Source organism: Muscardinus avellanarius (assembly GCF_963383645.1).
Source record: "Muscardinus avellanarius genome assembly, chromosome: 4".
Lineage (NCBI taxonomy): Eukaryota > Metazoa > Chordata > Mammalia > Rodentia > Gliridae > Muscardinus > Muscardinus avellanarius.
Genome location: NC_137789.1, coordinates 1,163,865 through 1,189,750, shown reverse-complemented (window position 1 = coordinate 1,189,750; position 25,886 = coordinate 1,163,865). Strand labels below are relative to the sequence as shown.

Sequence of the window (25,886 nt, the reverse complement as noted above, 5' to 3'; positions counted from 1 at the left end):
ATTCCCAGAGGCCCTATGCCCTGCGCTGCCAGCCCTCCCAAGCCTGCCTAGGGTGCTGCAGATCTGTACTCCACCCAGATCACAGACAAAGGCCTAAGAAGACAGACTCACCAGCCAGCACAGCCCTGCCACGCCGCCCCTTCCCCAACAACTGCTGAATTGCATTCCTGGAAAAATGGCCACAAAATTTTAAACAGAATGTGTGGCATACACTTCTCAGGCCTCTGCTTCCACATTTAAAACCATGACGTGCACCTGAGCTGTCTGCGAGCCTGCGGGAGCAAGATGCCCACTACCACAGCCAGAGAGGAGGCAGCACCAGCAAGAGTTCTCTCTTGCTGAGGGCGACACAGGCTAGCTGCACCTGACAAGGCCAAGGGCCAGGACAGCACATCATAGCCCGTGCAGTGGCCAGCTGGGGGACACAGCAGGCGGGGCTTGGAGCCATGGCAAGGCCCAGGCAGGTGAGGCCTGCAGAGTCAGCCAGTCCCTCCGCAGTGACTCAGCCCAGCCTCAGCAAGGGCGGCTGTACAGATAAGCCCTGACACAAGAGGTGAGAGCGGAGACCACCAGAGCAATGAACAGGTGGCGGCACACGGGCTGGGAGGATCACAGAGGAGCCCTGTGGGTCGGGCTTGCATCCAGCCTGCCCCTCTGCTGCTCCCACTGCGCACCCAGGTGGCACTCCACCGACCTGGACCCGGCCCACCCAGAAGCCCAGCCTCCGCCCTCAGCTCCCCAGCCCAGCCAGCGCTTGAAGCTGCTTCGTTTCCCAGGCAGAACAGAGGGGCCTGTGCATGCCCCACTCGGCCTCGGCCCTCCATCACACCCAGGGAGCAGCAAGAGGACGCGGTGATCAGTGCTGATGAGCACCGAGTCCCGGCTGATCACGCATGACACCCGCTTCCCTGCTGGTGGCACCAGCGGGCTGGGGACCCTGCAGCCTCGAGGGAAAGCAGAATTGAAGTGGCTACTGCACGGTTTGGAGGGGAGGGGAAGGACCCAGGGAGGAAGGACTGCTTCTGCCTGGCTCTGGCAGCTCCAGTGGAACATCCCAGGCTTGAGGAGAGGAGCGCCCTCCGTCTCTCATGTCCTCACGCAGGACACACAATGCCAAGCCGGGAGTGCTGGGCACACCTGTAACCCCAGCACTGGGGAGGCTGAGACAGAAGGATTGCAGGTTCGAGAAAAGCCTCAGCAACTTAGCGAGACTGTCAGCAACATACAGAGACCCCGATTCAAAATAAAAATAGAAAGGCTGGCAGTATCGCTCAGGAGCAGAGTGCCCCGAATTCAATCCCCAGTATCAAATAAGTAAATGAAATGAAATGGGGCTGGGGGTGTAGCTTGGAGGTAGAATGCCTCTGGGTTCAACCTCTAGTACCAAAAAGCAAACAAACAAACAAAAAAAAAAACCTCACCCCACTGGCTGCACGGCAGAGCTGGGCACAGCCTCTCAGCACACTGACATGAAGACGGCCTGGACGAGAGGTGCAGTGGCCCCGACACCCAGCACATGGGGCAAACAGCCTTCCAGTGCCTCTCAATTCCCTGACACAATCAAGGAGGCACTCTGCATTTCACCCTTGACAACCTGCTAGAACATGCCTGCCCACCTCCACCTGCGCCCAGAGGTGCACCTGTGTGAGCAGAGCCCAGATGTGCTGCACACAGGCCCACTGGCCACCTGGAGCCGCCCCAGGGCCAGCTCCACTCGGCGCAGCAGCCCAGGCCAGCCCAGGCCTGGGCAGCAAGTGTACGGGCACCTGCTTCCGGCCCTTGTCTGTGAGCATGAGCCCTAATACTATAACAAAGACCCTACCCCCACCTGCCCTGCTTTGAGAACAGCAGTTCCTGTGCTTCCAGGGGCCCGTCCATTTCTCTAAATGAGCCAGGATGGCAGCCAAGGCAGGGGGCGGCTGGTGGCTGCCCCGCCCCCACGCTTGCGCGGCGGGAGCTGCCAGGGACGGTGCTCTAACAAGCTTCAGATGCGGAATGACTAGAATCACAAAGTGTGAATTTTTATGAGTCTAATAAATCACTCCACTTTTCCTGCGCTTGATATCTCCAGCACTCAAACATGGGAACAGGCTCACCGCGAGCAAAAGGGTCGGGCCCTCGTGTCTGGTGCCCCTCCTAGGAATCCACAAACACCAGCTGCACCCAGAGGCCAGAGGCCAGATGCGCAGCAGGCCCGTGGGACAGCAGCGAGCTACTGAGCCAGGCGAAGGGCAGACAGGAGCTCACAGCTGCTGGCAAGGCCCTGCCAAGGCCCACAGCGGACGCCCGGCCCAAGGCCTCGCCGGCGAGAAGGCAGCCCAGCCACGAAGGAAGGGTCAGATTCCGCCAGCAGACACCATTGTGCACATGCACAGACACACGCACGTGCACGCTCACATGCTTGCCCTCAGAAAGACCCAGGCGCTGGGCACGACTCCCTGAGCACGACTGGGAGCTGGGAAGTCCAGCCACTCTGCCCCTGGCCACACAGGCAAGCCCAACACTGCACCCGCTCGCAGCTGGCCTATCACCAGTCCTCTTCACGGCACCAAGGAAACAGGCCTCCATCCTGGGTTATCAGATCCCAACGGCAGCCCCAGACGGGCCATAAGTCACTGTAAGCGGCTGTCCGCACTGCAGTGTGAGGAGCTGGGCAGCTCCGTGCTAACAGATAACTGCTGCCGCCGCCCGTGCCCCACACAGGGCCGCGCTCTCTGCTGTTCCACAATACCCGGTGTTTAATGACAACACTGTCAGCCTGAGACGCACTGCCACCGAAGCTGCCGCCGCTGCCGCAGACTGTCAGGGCCCTATTAGAGAGAAGATTGAGACCCTGCTCTTCCCAAAGTCACTCAAGCAACACAAGCCGCTAGTTCCTGTAATTATTGTGCGTGAGCCATCGATCGCGTGCCGACACCTGACCTGCTAGTATGAAATGGGAGTAGTTTGCTCTGTGACAGTCACTATAGATTACGGAGGGTGGGTCTCCACTCCCCTTCAACCACCACTCCGCCACCTCAAAAGCAGAGGAGGCAACTGGGTGTGGTAGCACAGGCTCGTAATTCCAGTACTTGGGATCACAAGCTTACGGCCAGCCTCAGCAACCTAGGGAGACCCCGTTTCAAAATAAAAAATAAGAGCCAGGCATGGTGGTGCACGCTTGTAATCCCAGTGCTTAAGAGGCTGAGACAGGAGGATGGCACAGGTTCAAAGCCAGCCTCAGCTACTTAGTGAGGCTCTCAGAAACTTAGTGAGACCCTGTTTTCAAATAAAGTATAAAATAGATCTGGGAGTATAGCCCGGAGGTAGAAAATCTCCTGGATTCCACCCCCAGTGCCACAAAAAATAAAAAAAAAAAAATAAAAAGGGCTGTGACTTAGAGGTAGACTATCCCTGGATTGGATTCCCAGTACCAAAAAAAAAAAAAAAAAAAAAAGCAGGGAAGAGAGGGAGAGGGGGAGGTGGTGCTGCCCACCATCACAGAGCCCTCCCCCCCACAGGTGTGCAGCCTCGTGGGCAGGGGCCCACAAAGGCTGCATCTGAGAGGCCTCCCTGGCCACCACACGCCACAGAGTGGACGGTGTGGGATGGCTAAGGGAACACCACGAAGGTGGGCACATACAGGAGGGCAGCGCCAGGAGGCTGGACCTGGTGCTGCCAGCCTCACCCCACCCTCCCGCACCCCTTCAGAGAAGGGAGCAAGGCCAGCACACGCTCACTGAGCAGGTCCACTCAGAGCCCCACCTCCCCCAGCAGGGCTCCAGGCCCCAAAGAACGCCTAGAAGAGCATCTTCTTCTTCCCCTGGGGCTGGGAGCCCAGCTGGGCCCTCAAGGCCTCTTCTCCTTGTCTCTGCTTGGCCTCCAAGCTCGCAGCCTGCAGCTTTCCCCAGGTCCCGCTGTGGCAGCACCTGCAGGAGAGATGGAGGCCTGCTGCTTGCCTGGCACCGCTGTGCCTACACCACAGGGCTGTAGCTCATACAACGGGCCTGTCCTTTCTCCTCAGTGCCTGATGATGGGCTCCCTCAGACCCTCAGGAGTCCCTGCCCAACCTGCACACCTGCACCACCCAGGAACTGGCCTGGCTGCCAGATGTGTGGCCAGCAGGGCAGTCCCAGAGGACAAGGCCTGCCAGGGCCAGTACAGGAGCTCAGGCCTGAGTAAGAAACAGAAAGAGCCCCGCCTCTCCTCTCCAAGTGTCAGGGGCAGCTGGGAGGCGGCCCCTCGGGTTCAGTCTCCGTCCCCTCTGCAGCTGAGGGAGGCCTGGAGCACACGCAGCATGGGCAAGTTTGGCCCAAGTGAGCGGTAGCTGCCATAGAGCCCAGGCTGCCTCCCGGGCCCAGGAAGGCGGCCCTGCTAGGGCGGCTGGGTGGGGAGTGGCCTCGGCTCGCTCCAGGAGCCACAGTTCTGATCAGCACTGGGACTGTTCCCGCGAGCCAAGCTGTGAGCCTGTGGGCAGTGTGGCTGGACTCCGTGGTCAAGAGGCCAGCCCGGGAAACTCAGTGGCTGCCGCGTGGCCTGGACCCAGCTGGAACTTGCAGCCCTGCCCCAGCAGCTCCCCACAGCCTGCCTTCCCTCGGCATCCCTTCCTGAGTCAGGGCCAGGGTGCTCCTGAGAGCCTGGAAAGCAAACGCCACAGCAGCAGCTGCAGCCAGGAGCAGCAGGGCCCTCAGAGACAAGAGGCTGTCACAGGTCTCCTGGCCACTGTGCCCTCCACGCCTTCCCGATACCAAGTTGGGGCTGCAGGGCAGTGAATGTGCCACAGAAGGGAGCCCCGGGGCAGGCCTCATGCACCTCTAGGGCCCTTGGGAGAGCGGTGTCCCAGCCACTCAGCACACCTGAGGTCTGGAGACAGGGTGGGTGGGACCTTCACTCTCAGGAACGTCAAGTCCATGGCGCAGCTTCTGGGCATTCACATAGTCCTTGTGATTTAGCATGTGTGCGAGCACACACACACGTGTACAGACAAGAACTGCCCACAGAGCTTCGGCACGAAGACGGCAGCACAATGGGAGCTTTGAGAGGGTGGCGAGGCCCTCCCCTGGCCTCAGCCCCGCAGAGAGCGGGCCCCAGCCTCAGATGGGGCTGCACTGGTGGCACTGCGACGGCACCCCTGCCTTCGGGGTGGGGCATCCCTCCTCTGGAGCTCCCTACCCCGGCAAACTGCACAATCCTGCTCCTGGCTCCTGGTGACCTCGCCCAAGGATCCCAGGAGCAGAGAGGCTGCTTGTGCTGCAAGGCAAGGAGCAACAGGAGCAACACAGACCAGACACAGGGCCCTGCTGACGGTGCACTGGCAGTGCCCACGGGCAGGCCTGGGGGGGAGAGCTGCAGGTAAGCCCTCAGCTGCCCTAACCACACGCCCTAACAAACAGCACTGCTGCCCGGAGCCTGGCTGCTGGCCAGGCGAAGGCACCCAACACCCCTCTCTCAGCATTACGGCACCACCTGGCCTGCAGCCAGCCTTCCCTTGAGGTCTAAGCTGAACCCTGAGATACAAGTGAATCTCTCTGGTCTCAGGACCAGATCACTGCAGTACTTGGAAGGCTAAGACAGGAAGATCACAAGTTCAAGGCCAGAGCGTAGTGACTTACCAAGACCCTATCTTCAAGGTCAAATAAATAAATAAAATAAGATAGATGAATACATTTAAATGGCTGGGGAAGCTGGGCATGGTGGTGCACACCTGTAATACCAGTACTTGGGAGGCTGAAGACAGGAGGATCACAGGTTCACAGCCAGCCTCAGCTACTGGAGGCCCTCCTACACTTAGTGAGACCCTGTTCAAAAAATAAAGAATAGAGCCAGGCATGGTGGTGCACACTTGTAATCTCAGTACTTGGGAGGCTGAGACAGGAGGATTGCGCAGATTCAAAGCCAGCCTCAGCTAGTGAGGCTCTCAGCAACTCAAGTGAGACCCTGTTTCCAAAAAACATAAAATAGGTCTGGGAGTGTAGCCTGGAGGTAGAAAGCCCCTGGGTTTCATCCCCAGTTCCACACACACACAAAGAATAAAAAAAAAAAAAAAAAATAGGGCTGGGATGTAGCTCAGCGTTTGTAAAATGCCCCTAGGTTCAATCCCTAGTGATGCAAAAAGTTTTAAAAAGTAAAAATAAAAAATAATAGGTCTGGAACGTAGCTCAGATATAGAATGCCTTTGGGTTTAATTCCCAGTACCAAAAGAAAAGAAATGGTAAAATAAAAAAGGGATGGGGTAGTGGAGCTCAGAGGTAGAACTCCCCTCTTGGTTCAATCCCCAATTAAAAAAAAATACGTACTGTCTTTAAATTCAGCAAGAGTTCAATCCGGAGCCATTTAGCAACCACCTAGCTAGCCCCCCTCCAGAGACAGCAGCCACAAAAGTGCTGGCAGAAAGGACCCGGGCAGAGAGCATCTTCCTACAGTCCAGGGCCAGCTGGAGGCAGAGGCTGGCGGGGGGTGGGGAATTCCTCTCTCTGCCGAGTGCTCTGTGGCACCATCTCCCCATTCGCCCAGCACTCTGGCGGCAGAGCTGGCCCATGGCCCACCCGTGTGCACCTCCATCGGTGTGCCCTGGCACCAGCACTGCAGGGAAGGCAGGCACGAGTGAGACCCAGAGGCCTGCAGAGCCAGCAGTCCTGAGGCAGGCTCAGGGCCCTGGAGGCCCAGCATAGACGGGAAGGTGACTTGGGGAAGCGGTGCTTGCACAACCTCCCAGCAGAATACGGAGGGAGGACGGCCACTGGGGACCGTCTTGTGACTTGGAGCCGCATGGGAACAATCTGCAGGCTTCACGGCCCAGCCTGGTGTCTTCCTGGGACAGCTCGGGACTCCAGGGCATTCTTGAGTCAGGCCTGAGGCCTCTGCTGCCCGCGGCTGGACCGCCCAGCCTTCCCAAAGCCGCCTCTCAGGCACCTGTGGTCATGCTCCCACACCCAGGTGGACCCAAGCAGCTGCAGGAGCCACAGCTGCCACACTGGTCCCCATGGACTCGTGCCAGGCGGCACCCTGCAGCTCATGCAAAGAAGGCAGTCCAGAGAAAGCTGCTAGGTCCTAGCTAAGCCCAGAACACACCGTGAAGCAGAGACGCAGCAGCCCAGGGCTCAGAGGAACAGAGTCCACAGAAGGGCAACAGAAGGCCCGGCGGAGCGGGGTCCTGGCTGGCCACCGGGCCACAGCAGCCTAGAGGACCTGCACAGGGGAAGGGGGCATAGCCCTGTGTGGGCACCAACACATGCACGGCAGTACAGCCCTGGGCCAGTGTCCCTGTCCGCACACAGGCATGCAGGCACTCAGGCAACATGTCTCAAGTCCCTTCCATGCCCGCACACGTCAAGAAGCCAGGAGGAGAGGCACAGTGCCACAGACACCGCAGCACCAGGCCTCCTCAGCATGCCCTGGGTGGGCCCTGGAGCAGGGTGGCTCACAGGGAGCAGGCCCAGGCGGGCTCTGGGCCTCAACCCCCCTCAGCACAGCTGCTACAGGTGAGCAGATCCCAGGAACTCAAACACACTCCCCAAATCCAGGCTGGAACTGTCCCAGCACAGAGATCCACCTGGGGAGGGCCTGGGCCACAGGCAGGAGCACGGTTAGGCCGCGAGCTCAGCGCTACTGTACTGGACAGCTCCATCTGGCAGAGGAGCCAGAGCTCACTGTGTGCACCACGCACACACGCACACAGGCTGCTGCGCGACACTGCAAAGCACAGGTGGGTCAAGGCCTGGAGTGGCCTGTCCACCAGTCCCGGGAGAGAAGACAGGCCGCGGAGCTCAGGGAACACAACCAACACCTGCACGTCTAGGGCAGGGCCAGGCTGTGCTCCTCTGCACTAGCGGTGGTGTGGCCCTGGAGCTCAGCACCATGTGGGAGGGGCAGGGAGAAGGGAGAGGGCAGCAGTTTCTTCCAGCATGAGACCCCGGCAGGATGTCTGACAGCCTCTCTAAGTTGCACACCTTGTCCAGAGGCTGGGGGACATCCAGTGGCGGGAGCACGCCTAGCCCCTGGCCTCTACACACACCCCCAGGTCAAGCGCACCAAAAGGGAGCTTGGGGCCCTGGGGCTTATCGCTAAGACCAGGGCTCCTCACGGCCAGGCCTGGGAGACGGACATTCAAGCAAACCCACAAATACCTGGACACTTAATGATCAGAAGCTGTTGACTGCATGGTCGTCATACCCAGCTATAGATTTCCCCTACAAATTCCATTGTATCTGTGCATTTAGGCCAAGTCTAAGATTTGGAAGGCTGTGAGCCCTGAGAAGCCCCAGGCCATGCAGTGACATCCAGGTGGATACAGAGGACCCAGATGTGGCTGCGGTGCTTTCTCAGCCCCTCCAGGCCCACCAACACCCACCCCCCAGGCTCTGCCTGGCCTGGGCTGCAAAAGCACTAACTAGCCTCCTGCAGAGCAAGAGCTCTTCACAACAAGAGTCGTGGGCACTCGCAGGCTACTGTCAGCTTCTCCGACACGAGACAGGACGAGAAGCAGAAGACCTATGAGGAGGAGACGGTCACAACAAACCCAGGCTCCTCCCTTGGCATTCCCATGACTTCTGCAAGGTTTTTTGGTTTTGGTTTGTTTGTTTGCTTGTTTTTGTGGTACTGGATTGAACCCAGGGCTATTCTACCTCCAAGCTACACCCCCAGCTCTATTTTTTATTTCTGTTTTGAAACAGGATCTCACTAGGTTGATTAGCATCTCACCACTTACTGAGGCTGTCCTCGAACCTGTGATCCTCCTGCCTCGGCCTCCCAAGTACTGGGATTGCAAGCGTGCACCAGCATGCTCGACTAACATCTAAGAAGTTCTGACAGCTGAAGAGGCACCCCGGCCTGGCCTTTTCTGGAACGGCAGTACCCACACACCCCGAATCTCTCCCTTGGCAGAGCCACCGGAGGGTCGGCAGCAGCAAGACAGGGGAGGGTCTCAGCTCGAAGGCTGGTGGGGAAGGCCATCCTTGGGGCTGGAGGTAAGAGGGCCCTGTCTGTGTCAACATGCCCTGGAGAGACCTGGCCCAGTGCAACACACCAGGAGGGACAGCCCAGGGACTCCACAGTGCACCACAGATGGCCTGCCAGACTACAGGCCTGGGGAGCAGGAGCAGGGTGCCGGGGCAGAGAGGAAAGGGCCCGGCCAGGCCTCCCAGCCAGGAGCACCCCATTAACCCCACCGTCTCTCCCCCATGGCGGCCCAACTAGCAGCAGTGACTATGAGAGCCCAGACTGAGCTGCTGGGAAGCCCACTGTAGCCTCTCCTCATGCCCCACAGGCCGCCCCCTGGCCTCCCCATCCTGGCTAACACCAGCAGAACCCCTCTGTCCTTCAGGGTGGCCTGAGACAGCAGAACCCGGACCATTCCCAGCTCCCTCGGGTCTGAGCACCTGCCCCAGCTGCCCTCTGGAGTTCCCTGAGGGACTTCCTCAACTCAGCACCACCCCAGCCAGCACCCAGCCCCAGCAGCAGACCATGCACACATGGATGCACACAGTGGAAGGTGCTCACCCACCCAGGCCTAGTGGCACACGCCTGTGATCCCGGAATCCGGGAGGCTGAGGCAAGAGGGTCACAGCTTTCAGGACACAGCCTAACAGGACTCTCAGCAACCTAGCAAGACTCTGTTTCAAAACAAAAAATAAAAAGGGGTGAGGGTGGAGCTCAGAGGTAGAACACCTCTGAGTTCAAGCCCTAGTACCACAAAAACAAAACAGAACAGAGTAACTGAAATTGAGAGGTCAGTGGATGTATACAGTGGCAAATTATACAAAGCAGAAGAGAAGTAAACTAGGAATACTACAAAGCCTAGATAGGATACATTAAAGGCACATCTAAACACATAGCAAAACTGCTGAAACCAAAACGAAATCCTAGTAACAAGAGAGAAGGCAGGAAGCCATCTCCCTCCCAAGGAGTGTCAACGGGGACACCAGCAGCTGACATCAGAAGGTAACAGAAGCTGGGTGTGGTGGCACCCTAGTAACCCCAGCATTTGAGACAGGAGGATCGTGGTTCGCGGACAGCCTCAGCTACTTAGTGAGGCCCTCGCAACTCAGTGAGAGCCTATTTCAAATATAGGGCTGGGGATATAGCTCGGAGGTAGAATGCCCCTGGCTTCCATCCCTAGTACAAAAAAAAAAAAAAAAAGAGGAGGCAGAACAGTGCCACCACGGAACAGAAAAGAATAACTGCCAGCCTACTTCTTGTCCTCATTTTTGTCCTTTTTTTGGCAGTGCTGGGGATCAAAGCCAGTGTTTCCCAGGTGCTAGACAAGGGCTCTACCATTGACCTGCCTGTTGCGATAGTAAATGCCTATAATCCCAGCTACTCAGGAGGCTGAGGGATGAGGATCACAATGCCAAGACAAGCCTGCCTCTCTAAGAAAGAAGGGGAAAAAAAAGGTTTTCTTCAGAAACTAAGACAAAAACAAACACAAACACCTGCATTATTTAAAAAAAATATATTAGGCCAGGCATGGTGGCCCACACTTGTAATCCCAACATACATTCAGGAGGCTGAGAACGGAGGATTGCGGTTCACGGACAGCCTCAGCCACCTAGTGAGGCCCTTTGCAACTCAATGAGACCCTGTCTCAAACATAAAAAAAATATTAAAAATTTTCCTTAAAATTTAAGGAAAATTAAAAATTTTCCTTAAAAAAAATTAAGGAGTGTTCTTCAACTATAACTAGAAAAATATAAGAAACAGAATAAATATAAGAGTCTGAGTAAATGTTGATGACATAATTATGTCTCCTGATATCTAAAATATGGAGAAAATTAAGAGCCAGGAGTGGTAGCGCACGCTTGTAGTCCCAGCATTCGAGAGGCTGAGACCAAAGGATCACGGTTCGCAGACAGCCTCAGCTACTTAGTGAGGCCCTCCACAACTTAGTGAGACCCTATTTCAAAATAAAGATTAAACCAGGCGTGTTGTAACCCCAGCGCTTGAGAGGCTGAGACAGGAGGATCGCACGGGTTCCAAGCCAGCCTGGCTACTCAGTGAGGCTCTCAGCTACTTAGCGAGACCCTGTTTCCAAATAAAGTACAAAATAGGTCTGGGAGTAGGAAAGGCACCTGGGTTTTACCCCCAGTACAATATAAAGAATAAAAAATAGGAAAGGGGGTAAAGCTCAGAGATCAAATGCCCCTGGGTTCCATCCCCAGACCTGCAAAAAAAAAATCGAGTTGGGGGTACAACTCAAAGATAGAATGCCTCTGGGTTCAATCCCAGGCACCACCTGGCTGAGTGTGGTGGCGCACACTTGTAATCCCCGCGCTTGGGAGGCTGAGACAAGAGGATCACACAGGTTCAGGGCCAGCCTCAGCTACTTAGTGAGGCTCTCAGCAGCTTAGTGAGACCCTGTTTCAAATAGAGTATAAAATAGGTCTGAGAGTGTAGCCAGGCAGTAGAAAAGCCCCTGGGTTCCACCCCCAGTACCACAAAAAAAATAAAGATAAAAATAAAATAAATAAAGCCTGGCGTGGTGATGCATGCTTCTAATTCCAGCATTTAGGAGGCTGAGACAGGAGGATTGCAGTTCATGGACAGCCTTCCGCTACTTAGTGAGGCCCTCTGCAACTCAGACCCTGTTTCAAAATAAGGAATAAAAAAGAGGGCTGGGAAACCAGGCGTGGTGGTGCACGCTTGTAATCCCAGCATTCAGGAGGAGATCAGAGGATCACAGCTTGCAGACAGCCTCAGCTACGTAGGCCCTTTGCAACTCAGTGAGACCCTGTTTCAAAAAAGAAAATAAGCCGGGCGTGGTGGCGCACGCTTGTAATCCCCGCACTTGGGAGGTGAAGACAGGAGGATTGTGCAGGTTCGAAGCCAGCCATGCTGGCTTAAGAGACCCTGTTTCTAAATAAAAAGTATAAAATAAGTTTGGGAGTGTAGCCCAGAGGTAGAAGGGTTTCCAGGAACCCCAGTACCACCAAATAAAAATAATAATAAAATAATAATAAAATAATAATAATAAATAAAATAAGCCAGGCTTGGTGTTGCAAGCTTCTAATCCCAGCATTTGGGAGGCTGAGACCGGAGGATCATGGTTTGTGACAGCCTCAGCTACTTAGCGAGGCCCTCTGCAACTCAGTGAGACCTGGTTTCAAAATAAAGAATAAAAAATATGGCTGGGGGTGTAGCTCGGAGGTCGAATGCCTCTGTGTTCCATCCCCAGACCCGCAAATTTTAATTAATTAATTAATTAAATTAAAAGAAAGAAAGAAAGAATAAAATTAGGGCAAAGGGTGTAGTTTGGTGGTCAAATGCCCCTGGGTTCCATCCTCAGACCCGCCAAAAAAAAAGAAAAAAGAAAAAAAAGAAAAGAAAACAAGGCTGAAGGTGTAGCTCAGATGTAGAATGCTCCTGGGTTTCACCCCCAGTACTGCAAAATAAAAAACAAAAAGGGCTGGGAATGTAGATTGGAGGTAGAATGCCTCTGGGTTCAATTCCCAGTAACACACACACACACACACACACACACACACACACACACACACACACACATCTCAACAGCATGATTAACACGATTTACACTATAGCACCATACACACAACAGCTGGGAATCACACGCTTCAAATGCAGAGGTTTACCAAGACGGAGCACAAACTGAGCCCTAAAACAAGTCTGAGCAAACGCTGAGGGTCTAAAGTAAGACTGCACACAGGTGAAGTAAGCTAGAAATCATTAGAGCAACTCCAAAGTCCCCACTGTTTTGGAAGTTAAGCAACAATACCATTCCTTCATAACTCACAGGTTAAAGAAAAAAATCCCATGAAAATTAGAAAATGATTTTGAGGGTATGGAACACAGCTAAAGCTATGCTCAGAGGGAAACAGGAACCTTAAAGTGCGTATCTCTCGACACCTGGCCAGCGCTCCCTCTGGCTCAGGGTGGCTGGCCCCTAGTGAGAGCACCCCCTCGTCCACTACTGCTCAGGCTCTGCCGCTCCATTCAGCGCCTGGACCTGGACGGGATGCAGGGTTGCTCGCAGAGACCCCCAGACCATCCCGTCCTTCCCAAGCCAGGGGACAACATGGCCATGTGGGTGGCACTTGGGTCAGGGACAAGCGCAGCAGCTTGAGCCGAAGCAGACAGCAAACTCCACACAGGTTCGGCTGCCCTTCAAAGGAACGGAGCGAGGAGACCCAGACCACAAATTGACATCGCCAGCCTCTACTCAAGCAATGCCCATCCAAGGGACCCCAGAGCAGCTGCCCACCAGACCTGATGGGCTGGGCACCCAGGCGGAGGCAGGCCAGGTGGCCACTCACACCAGGCTCAACACACCCTGGTTCCCATCTCAGAGCACATCGCTCTGGGCCCCTGCACAGGCTGCAGAAGGGGCTCATGCAGCAATGGCAGCTCCACGCACCCCACCAGGCAGCCATGCCCTGCTCCTCCATGGGCCCAGAGCGCCACAGCTCTGACCTATCATACTTCCCTGTAAGCTGAGGGCCCAGGCCCCACTGTCCTCCTCACCCAGCCCTCGGTGCTGTCCCAGACCTGCAGTGCAACGGAGGGTCCATTCCGGTCCTGGACCAGGCGGGTCGAGGCCAGGTCCTGCCGCCTGTGGTGGCTCTCCAGAGGGATCCCCTGGCTCAGAGGCAGGAGGAGGCTTGGCCCGCCTGGAACTCCACGTGCCCTGCGGCTGGCCTGGCCGCCTTCCACCTGGAGTGCCGAAGCCTGTGGTGAGCACCCTCCCAGGCTGGCAGCTCCCAGCAAGGCTCTGGGGTTCGTGACTCCAGCGCCAAACGTAGTGCTGCTGCTCTGGCTCTGAGGACACTACCTCAGAGCACGGCCGGGTCCCTGGCCCCGGACTCCATCCTTGCTCTTCTTGGTCACACAAGACCTCCAGGCTGGGAGGCCAGGGCCTGGTTTCTAGCTCCAAATGCCAGGGGAAGCAAGGCTCCCCACACACACTGGCTTCAAGGATGGCCGGGGAGGCCAGCCCTCCTATCAGGTGTGCCCTTCAGAGGTGTCACCTCCCCACCACGTGGAATGGGACTGAGCTGAGCTGAGGCCCTGGCCAGCAAGCGATGAGGCCCAGGATGCTCAGCACAGCTGGAGGACTGACTGCCCGGCCACAAGGGGCTCCTGGTGCCCTGCCCTGCAGTGCCTTCCTCTGAGGCAGACATGCAGGGCCCACGCCCCAGCCCATCTCTGTCCACTAGAGGTCAGAGTGTGGGCAAATGGATCTCTGCACCAGCCCCTCCCAGAGGCCTCCCGGGCCCACCTGGGCCACGCCTGCTACTCAGCCCCAAGCCTGCATTTCACCAGGGCTGGCCGTCTGCACTCCACTGGCATCTGCCGGCAGCTGGCACCCAGTCCAGCCAGAGCTTCAGCTCCCCTCCACGAGACACGTCAAACATCCATCTGGACAGCACCGGCTCAGCAGACCATGTGGCTCCTTCCCCTCCTTGGCTGGCTCCCTGGGAGAGGCACAGGCACACACAGCACACAGAAAGCCCATCTCGGAACCACTGCGGGCAGGGGAGGACAGAGGCATGGAGGGAGGCCCAGGAGGGAGCCCGCACTCCTCACTGTAGCGGGAAGCCGGTCCCAACACTTGGAGCTGAGGAGAGCCAGGGGACACGCTGGCCTCAGGAGCAGCCCACCCGCCCTCCCTAGAGTCAAAGAGCTACAGCCCCGCCTTGTGCTTGCCTGGCTCCCAGGCCTCTCCCTCCTCTGTTCCTCATGGGCCCAGTCTGGGGCCACCTCCCTCCAGGGACCGCCCACCAAGAGTCACCTCGGTGCCCTTGGGTCTTGTGGCAGGGCAGTGGAAGGCTGGGCTCTTCCTCCCCTAGCAGGACCGCCTGTGCTAGCAAAAGACAGCACAGGAAGTGGGACTCCTTCCCACAGAGAGCCTGCTCTGGCACGCTGCACGCTGGGCAGCGAGGCGACGAGGGTCGCAGGACCTCGGCTGCAATCCCCGGCTGAGACCACACCCGGGCCTCCGGCAGGTGGGAACTGCCCAGGCACTGAGTCACACTTGCTCCCAGGCCCTTCTAGCAGGTGGCCCCACGAGAACGGCACAGCCTGGCACCTTCCCAAGGAGGAGACCGTGAGCTGGTGAAGGATGCCACCTGGAAATAAGCAGGAGGACCCATGTGTTAACCACAACCCCACGCCTGGGTCAGACCCCAGGAAGAACACTGGGCAGCCTCGTGCAGGCTGAGCTCATGGCTGCCAGGACACATGTGGAGAGAGAACAGTGACAAGAGGCCCATCCCAACTCGTCCAACACGGGCGCGGACGAAACGTCCCCAGCCTGGAGAGCCAGGGCCCACCCTAGGAGCAGGAACTCCGGCCTTCCCAGCCCAGGAGTCGGCCAGGCAAGGCGACATTAGCTTCGTGGATACCGGACTCTGAGCACACACGCGTGCACTCTCACGCCAATTCTGGTGGAATAATTAATTAGCACGGCCAGGACAAACGTAAAATTGGAGCCTCCGGCGCGCCTGATAATTTATGCAAGAGCCAAGGATCGCTGCGGCTGCCTTTCCCAGAGCCTAATTCAGCATTTTCTTTTTCCCTTATGAAAGCAGGACTCCAGATTTAACTGCTCTCACGCCCTTTAACAGTGTTTGCCATAGTAAAATCGAACAGCCCAGCTGCACACCAGCGCACAGAGATGGATCGCAGAGCCCACGGTGCGGGCAAGGCCTCCCAGGCAGCAATGTCAGCGGCCTCCCGGCACACAGGGCTGGCCCAAGGCACCCGAAAGCTCCCTTCCCTTGACCTGGGCAGCCACCCCACTAAGAATCAGCTCCCACCCCTCTGCGGACAGGGACACAGACATCAGCACAACAACACCAAGGACCCAAGTCCCCGAGCCAGGCAACGCCAGCACCAAGCCTGGGGGCTCAGAGGCTCAAGTTCCGGGAGGGACCTGAGCACCGATGGCAGGCTGCTCCCAGCATCGGGGGGAAAGGGCAGCCACCCAACTCACCTCTGCTCAGCCCCCAGGCCCTGAGCCCTCGCTATAGGCACAGCAAGCCCACCCCAGCACCGCCAAGCCTCACCCAGCACCCTTCTTCCATCCTCCATGGCGTTGGCCTCCTCAGCTGCAGCCAGGTGGAAACAGCACACACCTCTGTCTCCAGGAGGGAGAGGCAGCAATGCTGGGCTCCTGACTGCAGCTCCCTGCTCCCCACAGGTAGACCTGTGCCTTTCCCGACTCAGAAGAAGGCGGTGGCCACCTGCACTGCCAATGGCCAGCACCCATGCTAGATGGAGCAAGGCACAAGCATGCCATCCTGCCCCTCCCGACATCACTCCTGCGGCTACTGGTCGGGCGCCCAACATCTGGCCTCCCCTGACACGAGCTCAGAGCCCCCAGCAGCCCGGTATGGAGAGGCTGCAGCACAGGGTGCGTGCAGGGATGAGTCCGCGGCACTCTCAGCTACTGGCCCTTCACCCCTGACCATCCCAAAAATCCTTGGCAATATGGACAGTGAGAAAACGCCACCCCATGGGGGCCCAGGATACGAAGCAGCAGTCCTCTTTTGTGTGTGTACATGTGTATCCATGTGTGGTACTGCAGATTAAACCCAGGGACATTCCACCTTGGAACTACACCCTAACCTTATTTAACTTTTATTTTGAAAAAGGGTCTTACTAGGTTAATGAGAGTCTCACTACTTGCCGAGACTGTCCTTGAACCTGCAATTCTCCTGTCTCAGCCTCCCAAGTGCTAGATTACAAGCGTGCGCCACCACGCCCAGCTAGAGGGCCCTCTGGTCCCTTGGCCCACAGACCCTCCAAGCACACTGGGCCTGCCTTTCCACTCAGCGCATCTCACAGGGAACAGGAGCAGTCTGAGCAGGGAGGCCTGTTGCTCCTCCTGGTGGTCGGTCAGTCCCTTGAGCTGCCCTGAACATGATGGCACTCCAACTGCAGGCAGCCTGGGGCCCGAGGCCTTCCATACCACAGGGTACACCCCCGCCCCGCACTGCCCAGCCTGTGAGGTCCGTCGCAGGGGTTCCCGAAATGGCAGGGCTTGCTCACACAGTGGGCGCTCTGGAGAGAGGCCAAGGGCCTGCTTTTGACATAAATGAAGACAGAATTGTGGAGAACAACCCTGGTCCGGCAGAGGCCAGAGCAGGTCCCCACGGGGCCACCTGCTGTTGGGGCCTGGGCAGCACTGGAGGCCCTCCCTTCTGCCCTGTCCCCAGAGGCTCGTGTGTGTTGGGCTTAGGCAGACACTGAGTGGGCCAGAGCCCTCACAGGCAGGGCCTCCCAATGGGCAGTACAGGCACACAAAACCAACAGAGAACCAGGCAGGAAGCAGGGTTGTGCAAAGCGACAGGGCAGCTGGGAAATCTCTCAGAGGAGATGGGCTGGGAAGGCTGACCGCCACCCTCTGAGGCCCAGTGGAGGAGTGGCCTTGGGCATCTGAGGGAAGAGCAGACTAATGGAGAGACAGCGTGCGAAGGGAGGCGGGCCAGAGTGAGCCTGGAGGCCAGTCTCCGGAACAGGCTGGTCCAGAGAGGCGGGGCCCGCAGAGAGGGAACCCACAGAGGCAGAGAAGATGGATCCGAGAGGGACTCAAAGGTCCCCGCGGCAGCCAGAGGCAAAGAGGTGGCGGGGCCAGCACACACCTGTGCCCCGGTGCTCAAGGAGAGCCCTGTAAACAACGGAGAAACCAAGCATGGTGGCGCATGCCTAGAATCCCAGTACTTGGGAGGCTGAGACAGGAGGACCACAGGTTCAAGGACAGTCTCGGCAATTCAATGAGACTTTTAGCACCCTAGCAAGACCCTATTTCAAAACAAAAATTTTGTAAAAGGGCTAGCAATATAGCTTGGAGGTAGAATGCCTCTGGGTCCAAACCCCAGTACCACAAAAAATATACATAAAATAGGGCTGGGGGTATAGCTCAGAAGTACAACACTCCTGGGTTCAATCCTCAGAACCACCCCAAAAAAAGAACAGAGCCAGGCATGGTGGCACACACCTGTAATCCCAGTTCTTGGGAGGTTGAGACAGGAGGATCACAGGTTCAAGACCAGCCTCAGCAACTCAGCGATTAGTGAGACTCTCAACAACTGAGCAAGATGCTCTTTCAAAGTGAAAAATGGAAAGAGCTAGGGGTATTTCTTGGAGGTAGAATTTCCCTGGGTTCAATCCCCAGTATCAAAAAAAAAAAGAAAAAAAGAAAAGAAAAATCAAGCCAGGCGTGGTGGCGCACGCTTATAATCCCAGCATTTGGGAGGCTGAGACCGGAGAATCACGGTTCACAGACAGCCTCAGCTACTTAGTGAGGCCCTCTACAACTCAGTGAGACCCAGTTTCAAAACAATGAATAAAAATTAGGGCAGGGGGCGTAGCTCGGAGTCAAATGCCCCTGGGTTCCATCCCCAGACCCGCAAAAAAAAAAAAAAAAAAAATCAACAAACTGAGTGCAAAGCCCTGGCTAGAGGGCGGGGGGGAGGGTTAGCCAGGGCTCTGGTGCCAAGGCTGCCTGGCAAACTGTGCCTCAACCAGGACAGCTAGGGATAGGAGGCCAAAAGTACCCAGCTGTACCAGGAGGGCCTGCTCTGACATTCTGCGGGGCAGAGGGCCATCCAACTACACCAGAGAGCCCCAGGGGCCTCTGCGGGGTGAAAAGAAGGGCCTCGATGGAGCTGGACATGGAGGCACATGCTTGTGATCCCAGTACTTGGGAGGCTGACACAAGAGGACTGCAGGTTGAAGGCCAGCCTCAGCAACTTAGCAAGGCTCTCAGCAACTTAAAAAGCGTTTCCAAATAAAAAATAAGATAAGACTAGGGGTAGCTTGGAAGTAGAATGTGTCTGGGTTCAATTCCCGCTTACACACACACACACACACACACACACACACACACACACACACACTCAAAAATCAAAAAGAAGGACTGGACAGGCAGGCCTCCCAGCCCAAGATCCATCAGAACAGCAGGACCCAGGCACACCTGCCAAAGCAGCCAGGAGGCAGGAGAGCCCCAGCCCACCGCAGACCCCCCACGGCTGAGGAGGCCGCCTCGGGAGGACCAGGGACTGCCGGGAAATCCAGTGCCCAGAGAGCCCCACGGGTGCCAGCCCGAGGGCTGGGGAGGGCAGGACAGTTACGGGGGGGCAGGGACCTGGGCGCTGGGCAGACTAACAAGCCCACACGGGAGAACTCCTGAGCACTTCCTTGGGGAGTCTGGACTCAGGAGTGAGCACCCATCCCAGCGGACTCTTGACCTGGGCTGGGCCCAGGACTAGGTGACACCTGTCCTTTCTACCTGTAACCAAGGGTGAGTGAACACGCCTTTTTTATTTTTTTTATTTTTTTGCAGGTCTGGGTATTGAACCCAGAAGCCCTCCGAGCTACACCCCCAGCCCTATTTTTTATTCTTTATTTTGAAACCAGGTCTCACTGAGTTGCAGAGGGCCTTACTAAGTAGCTGAGGCTGTCTGCGAACCTGGATCCTCCTGTCTCAGCCTCCCGAATGCCGCGATTACAAGTGTGCGCCACCACGCCCGGCTGGGCACTCCGCTTTCTTATATGTAAATGGTGAGAGCAATTCCTCCACACCGACAGGGCCAGTACAGTGGGGTGAAGCAGCAAATTACCCATCGTGTCAGGCAAGCTCAGTGCAGAGCCAGGCGACCATGCCTGGCAGGCAGCTCCAGAGAAAGCCTAGAGAGCCAGCAGGTGCAGGGCAGCTGCTGTCACACACTAAGACCCCGTCCGTCTCAGGGGCTCCTGGGGGAACACCCAACCCTACCCCGCTCTCTGGCAGAGCCCAACCCCGACCCCCTCGCTATGACTCGCCTGCGAAGGCTGCCGCTCCCCAGGCAGAGCCCCAAGCTGAGACAGGCACAGGGAGGAGGTGGGAGCAGGCCTCCCACCAGCTGAGCTCTGGGAAGGGGCAACATCACAGCCTGCCTGCCCATCGAGATCTCCTGGGCACAGCAGACGTTTCCCAGTGGCCGTCAGGAGTCCCTGCCTAAGCCAGGCACCATGGCACACATCTGTAATCTCAGTGACTCAGGAGGCTGAGAAAGGAGGTCCTCAAATTCCAGGCCAGCCTGGGCAACTTAGCAAGACCCTGCCTCAAGATAACATCAAAAAGGTTGGAGTACATGCCGGGCGTGCTGGCGCAGCTTGTAATGCGCACTTGGGAGGCAGAGACAGGGGGATCGCGCAGGTTCGAAGCCAGCCGCGCGCGCTGGCTTAGGAGACCCTATTTCCAAATAAAAATGTAAAAATAGGTCTGGGAGTGTAGCCCGGAGGTAGAAGGGCTTCCAGGAACCCCAGTACCACCAAAAAAAAAAAAAAAAAAAGGTTGGAGTACATGTAGCTCAGCCTGCATGAGGTTTCAATCCCCAGCCTGGGCGGGGCACCCAGCAAGGCATGCCAAAGTACCACCAAAGAAAAAGAATCTCTGACTTACTGGCACCAAGCAGCTCCCGAGGCTGGGGCACAGAATAGCAGGTAAGAGAGCTGGCCCAGGCACACACAGGCTAGATGGCAGCCTTTGCTAGATGGCGCACAGCCACAGTGCTGGGCCTGGCCGTGCCTGAGAACAAGCCTCAGAGCCACCCCGAGCCCGCAGGCCCCACGTCCAGCACAGGAATGAGAGCCCAGACAGGTGGCCACGCCATGTTACTGACTGCCGCTACGACAGGCAGCAAATCCAACAGTGTTTCTTAAGATCCTTAAGGGCTCCACCTCCTCCGCCCATATACCTCCCCCATGACATCCAGGGGACAGATCACCCAAGTCTCTGCAGCACGCCCAGCACATGCAGCTCCTCTGCCCCCCAAATCACAAAGAAAAAAAAGGAAGACAGATGGCAAGAGGCATGGGTCAACAAGGGGACCCCCAAGAGCCCCCACTCCGTCCCCCCAGCCAAAGCCTAACTCCAGGTGGAAGAACCTGAGGTCCAGAGCACTCTCGGGAAAGCTGAGAGGCAGGGAAGGAGGGGACACATGGAGTCAGGCGGGAACCTTCCTGACACTCCAGTCCCCAGGCTGAGCGGCCGCAGGGCTGCTGAACAATGCAGTTTTGAATTCAATTAAAGCGATTATCTGTTGTGCCAAATAAATTGTGTACAGCATATATCCTGCGGCACTTTACACCTTCGGGCTCATTATTTCCTAACTGTTTCCTCCTGTTTATGCGCTCTCAAATTAAATTGCTGATAATATGCGCCAAAATAAAAAATGAACGCACCTTGTCCCAAGAAAATTGATTCTCCCTTCTCCTGAACTGGCGATTGCCAGGTTTTATATACTCTGTTCCTGGTGATCATTAGTAATTCAATTTTCTTTTTATTAGCCCCCTTATCTGCTGAGCAATATAGTGGCAGGGCTGACCTCTTTCGCACGGGTAAATGTTTAAAATCTTTTCTCTGATTAATTTTGCCAGTTAAGAAAAAGAGAAGAAATGGCCCGGCTCTTAGCCATCACAATGAATAAAGCTTAATGTTGATTGTGATGGAATTTCTAATGCCAGGGAAATTGATTGAACGCGGCAATTACGCTGCAAGAGTAACTCGAGGGAGATGGGATCGCTTTCTCCTGGCCGTAGCCTTTTGGTTATTTAAAACAATCCAATTTGCAAGGATAATTATGTATTAGTGTTTTATCTGCCACTTGAAATGAACAGGGGAGTTTCGATACTGGCCCAGCATTAGCAGGTTATTGCTGCAAATTACTTGATATCTGCTTTCTTTCACATAAAGAGGAAATTAGGCAATCAATTACCAGAAAAAGGCGGACTGAGGGATACGAGGCGCGAGCGCGCCCTCTGCTGGGTGCTGGGCCACATGGCAGGGCTGACGCTGCCCCTGAGGGGGGCTGCCCCGCAGCTAATTGCCAAAGGCCTCTTGACCTGTCTGAGGCACAGGAGCCCACTGGGCCATCAGGTCCCTCCCTGGACACCTGAGAACTGCTGTCTCCCGGCAGAGGAGAACTGGAGCTGTGGCTAGGTACTTGCTGGAGTAAAACAGAAAGCCAAGACCAAGCAGCTAAAGAAGGGGCAGCCCCTGCCGCTAACCCCATCCACTGGGGGGCCCTGCTATGGAGCAGCCATGCAAGCGTGGGGTCTGCACCCTCCCGGAGGCAGAACTCGACTTCAGCGCCATGTCAACATCCCCAGCCTTGGGCCCGGGACGGGCAGGCCTCAGTTCTTAGGTGGGCAGGCAGGGAGACAACAGGCCTTGCGGAGAGACCTGGGGAAGTCCTGTGACCACTGGGATGAGCTAAGGTCCACTCAGAGCCCAGCCTAGGGAAATGCCATCCTCACTCCCATCTCTATGCCTGCCTGGAGCCTGTGGTGGCAGTCTCTGGGGCCACCTGGCCAAGCAGCCATGCTAGGACACAGGCTCAGCATCTCACCTTCCACGTTTATCTTCTGGGCTCCCTGCCCACCTCAACTGGCCTGGCATGCAGGGCCTTACAAGGCGGCCCTCCCGACTCACCACCAGCCTGCTGGGTCCCAGGGGTCCCACACTGCCACCTGGCATGCCTCAGGCCCACTCTGGCCTCACAGCAAAAGTAGAACCAACCCACTTCCTTACCGTGGCTTACAAGAGCCATCCTCGTGATCAGGTGCCCCCAGAGCTCGCTCGCCCCCCTTCCAGATCCTGGATGACACATCGGTCACACGGCCTTCTCTCCTGAACACCACGTGCTCAGTCCCGCCACCTCCACCCGCTGAGCACTAAGCGCTCTCCTCCCTCAGAGGTCCTCAGAGAAGCCCTCCAGCTGCCTGGCTGGTCCACCACCTCCCAAGGCTCACTACTACACTCTTCTGCTTCCTCCTGCTCACAGCACATCTACCACCCGGAAGCATCTTTCTGGGCCACTTCTGAGGACTCAGGTCACCCTGTCTCCACTACCAGAATGTGGCTAAAGCCCCCCAGGAGCCAGCAGGATGCTGGCCCCGAGGGCCCACCACGCACTTGGTGAGAGGGGGGACTCCTGAACCCCTTCATCAACTACTCCCACCTCGAGTCAGCCCATGTCTATAATCACGGGTTAGTCATTACTCTGCCAACCCCTGCAGAGGCAGCCTTGGCTGGTGACCTCAGGCTCCCACACTCCTCCCTGACCCTCATTGCCCCAGCCCCTGCACCTCATTCTGCCCTAGGCCTAAATGTGGAACAGGCAAGTCATGGGTGACCCCAGAGACCACCAGTGGAGCCCCTCACTTGGCCCCCTCCCACCTGCCCGCCGGTCAGGTTGGCAGGCCCTCCACCCACAGCGGAGGCTCCCCAACCTGCCCTGCCCACCTGGCCACAGAGCCCCACCCACTGCCCCACACACCTCCACACTCCCATCAGGACCTCACTACCACCACAGGCACCTCCCCTGCTCCCTGTCACCTAGGAGGGTTTACCCTGGACCCAGCAGGCGGCAAGTGTCAGCTGCACACACTCGTGTCCTTGCAGGCTCAACCCCAGCTGAAGCAGCCCCATCAGTCCCCCAGCACCGCCCTCCCAGCACCACCAAGGCCTTCAGACTCCTCACCCGCCATGGATTCCCCAGCACACGTCAGCCTGGAGGTGGCTCCCCAGCGTGCCTGACACATCACCTCCCAGTGAGGACAGAGTGGTCCTCAAAGGGGTCACACCACAAGTCACAGGCAAGACCTATCCAGGCGACCACAAGGGCTCTCAGGGCTCACAAAGGTTTCCAGCTGCCTACAGCAACCATGTGACTCTGAAAGTGCGTGCAATGAAGCCTCCTGGGCTGCTGCAGGGGGGTGGGGTAGTGGGGAGCCTGTGGCCCACAATAAAGCCTCCTGGGCTGCTTGGGGGGCAGTGGGGAGCCTGTAGCCCACAATGAAACCTCCTGGGCTGCTCGGGGGGCGGTGGGGAGCCTGTGGCCCACAATGAAGCCTCCTGGGCTGCTTGGGGGGCAGTGGGGAGCCTGTAGCCCACAATGAAGCCTCCTGGGCTGCTCGGGGGGCAGTGGGGAGACTGTGGCCCACAATGAAGTCTCCTGGGCTGCTCGGGGGGCAGTGGGGAGCCTGTGGCCCACAATGAAGCCTCCTGGGCTGCTTGGGGGGGGAGCCTGGGGTCCACAATGAAGCCTCCTGGGCTGCTTGCGGGGGGGAGCCTGTAGCCCACAATGAAGCCTCCTGGGCTGCTCGGGGGGCAGTGGGGAGCCTGTGGCCCACAATGAAGCCTCCTGGGCTGCTTGGGGGGTGGTGGGGAGCCTGTGGCCCCACAAAGGCTGTGGACAGAAGCCCTAAGGAGGATCACTGTAGAGATCCAGGTCTGGGTGACCGCAGCCCTCACCTCCCCAGAAGGGATACAGTGGGTCCACCAAGGAATGGACAGAAAAGGCCATCGTGCTCCTGCCTGCTTGCATACCCTAGCCAGCTACAGACACAACACCCCTGTAGGATGTAGGGATCCCTGTGCCTCTTTCTGCAGCTGTCAGCATGGCGGCCCACTGTCCACCAGGTGGAGCCCTCTGTGGCTGTGGCCCTCAGATAGCATCAGCAGGAGGGAGCACAGTTCCTAACAGGCCAGGGAGGGTACAGCTCACAGCCATTCCCACCCCTCCCAGCTGGCCTACCTTCCTTGCCGGGGAGGTGGGCCCGGCTGGGCGGCAGACGGCACAGCCGGTGCCGTGTGACCTGCAGCAGGCCCTTGTTGGGGGTCTTCTTCAGAACAGGGCTGCTCTTCCCACGGAGGGCCTGTTTCCGTCGCAGGCTGAGATGGCTCTTGGTGGTGGTGGAAGCCAAGTGGCTGTTCTTCTTGTCCCCAGGAAGGCTACAGAGACAAAACACAAGCAGCTACAGACAGGCTGGCTGGCAGCTCCACCCACCCGCAATCCAGGCAGGCTGAGCACAGCCGCTCCTTCAGAATCCCTACCTTTCCCACCCAATTAGAGGCGGCATCCAGCGGGCTGCCGCTCTGCTCCCTGCCCTGGAAGCCAGGCTGAGGAGGCAGGCAGGATCCACAGCCAGCGCAGGCTGCCACGCTGCCAGGACAGGAGAGGAGAGGCCTCGCCTGAGCCCCTCCAGTGTGGCCAGCCTCCCCAGGCCAGGGGAGGGGGTGATGGAGGATGCCATCTCTGAGGAGGAGCAGCCACCAGGCCCCATGCCACCCCCAGCCCACCCACTAGAGGGGCACTCCCAGGCTCCTTCTCCACACTGCCAAGAGCAGAGGAAGCCACCAGCATGGTCAGAACAAAGCCACCCTCCAGAAGCCAGAAGGAAAGGGACTCAGACCAAGACCAGACCACAAGAAGAACGTCCAAGGGACTCACAGCAAGGAGGCAGCTTCTGGGATGGCACAGGGAGGCCTCTGTCCAGCAAGGGTGGCTGATGCCCTTGCCATCAGCTATTGACCTGATAAAGTCCCACACTCCAAACCAAAGACGCTGCACTACAATGACATCTTTGAGTCTCCCCACAACCGTGGAAGGGACAAGCAGCTATAAGGCAATCCATGGACCACACCCAGCTGGCAGTGGAGATGTAATACCAGTCTGCTCCCTTCGGGGCCCATGACCACCCACCTCAGCTCCTTGAGGGTGGCCAAGAGCCCAAAGCTGGAAAAGCCTGGGAGGCTGCCACGCACCAGCCCCAACACAGCACAACCTGGCCTGGGCGGGGCACCCAGCAAGGCATGCCTGCTGGACCCCAGCGCCCTGGGCCGTGGGCACCCAGGCCCTACCCAGAGCCCAAGGCCACCACCCAGTGAGATGCAGTTCCCAGCTCCAGGATGGGGCAGCCACAGGCTTCACACTGCCTCCCCAAGCACTGCTCCCTGAGCAGAACACCCATGGTGGCCACTCCCTGAAGACCTAGAAGGGAACTGCCCCAACAACCCCCTGGTCCCTCACAACAGGAGAAAGGGGGAGACTGCCAGCATTATGAGGGCCAGGCTCTGGCCTCCCTGTCCCTGCCTGACCCTGAGCCCCACCTTACACAGCTGGAAA

At 57.5% G+C, this 25,886-nt stretch overlaps 1 protein-coding gene across 2 annotated transcripts in view; it reads right to left on the bottom strand.

Annotated features, from left to right (window-relative positions):
* The window catches only part of ZC3H3 (zinc finger CCCH-type containing 3), a gene marked incomplete at both ends in the record, with an annotated part of 90,366 nt that overhangs the window by 61,735 nt on the left and 2,745 nt on the right, over positions 1-25,886 (bottom strand). For both annotated transcript variants that reach the window (XM_080693830.1, XM_080693831.1), the window contains one exon: positions 24,516-24,712. In XM_080693830.1, coding sequence (XP_080549956.1) covers positions 24,516-24,712 — 197 coding nt within the window. The remainder of the gene's footprint in view (positions 1-24,515; positions 24,713-25,886) is intronic.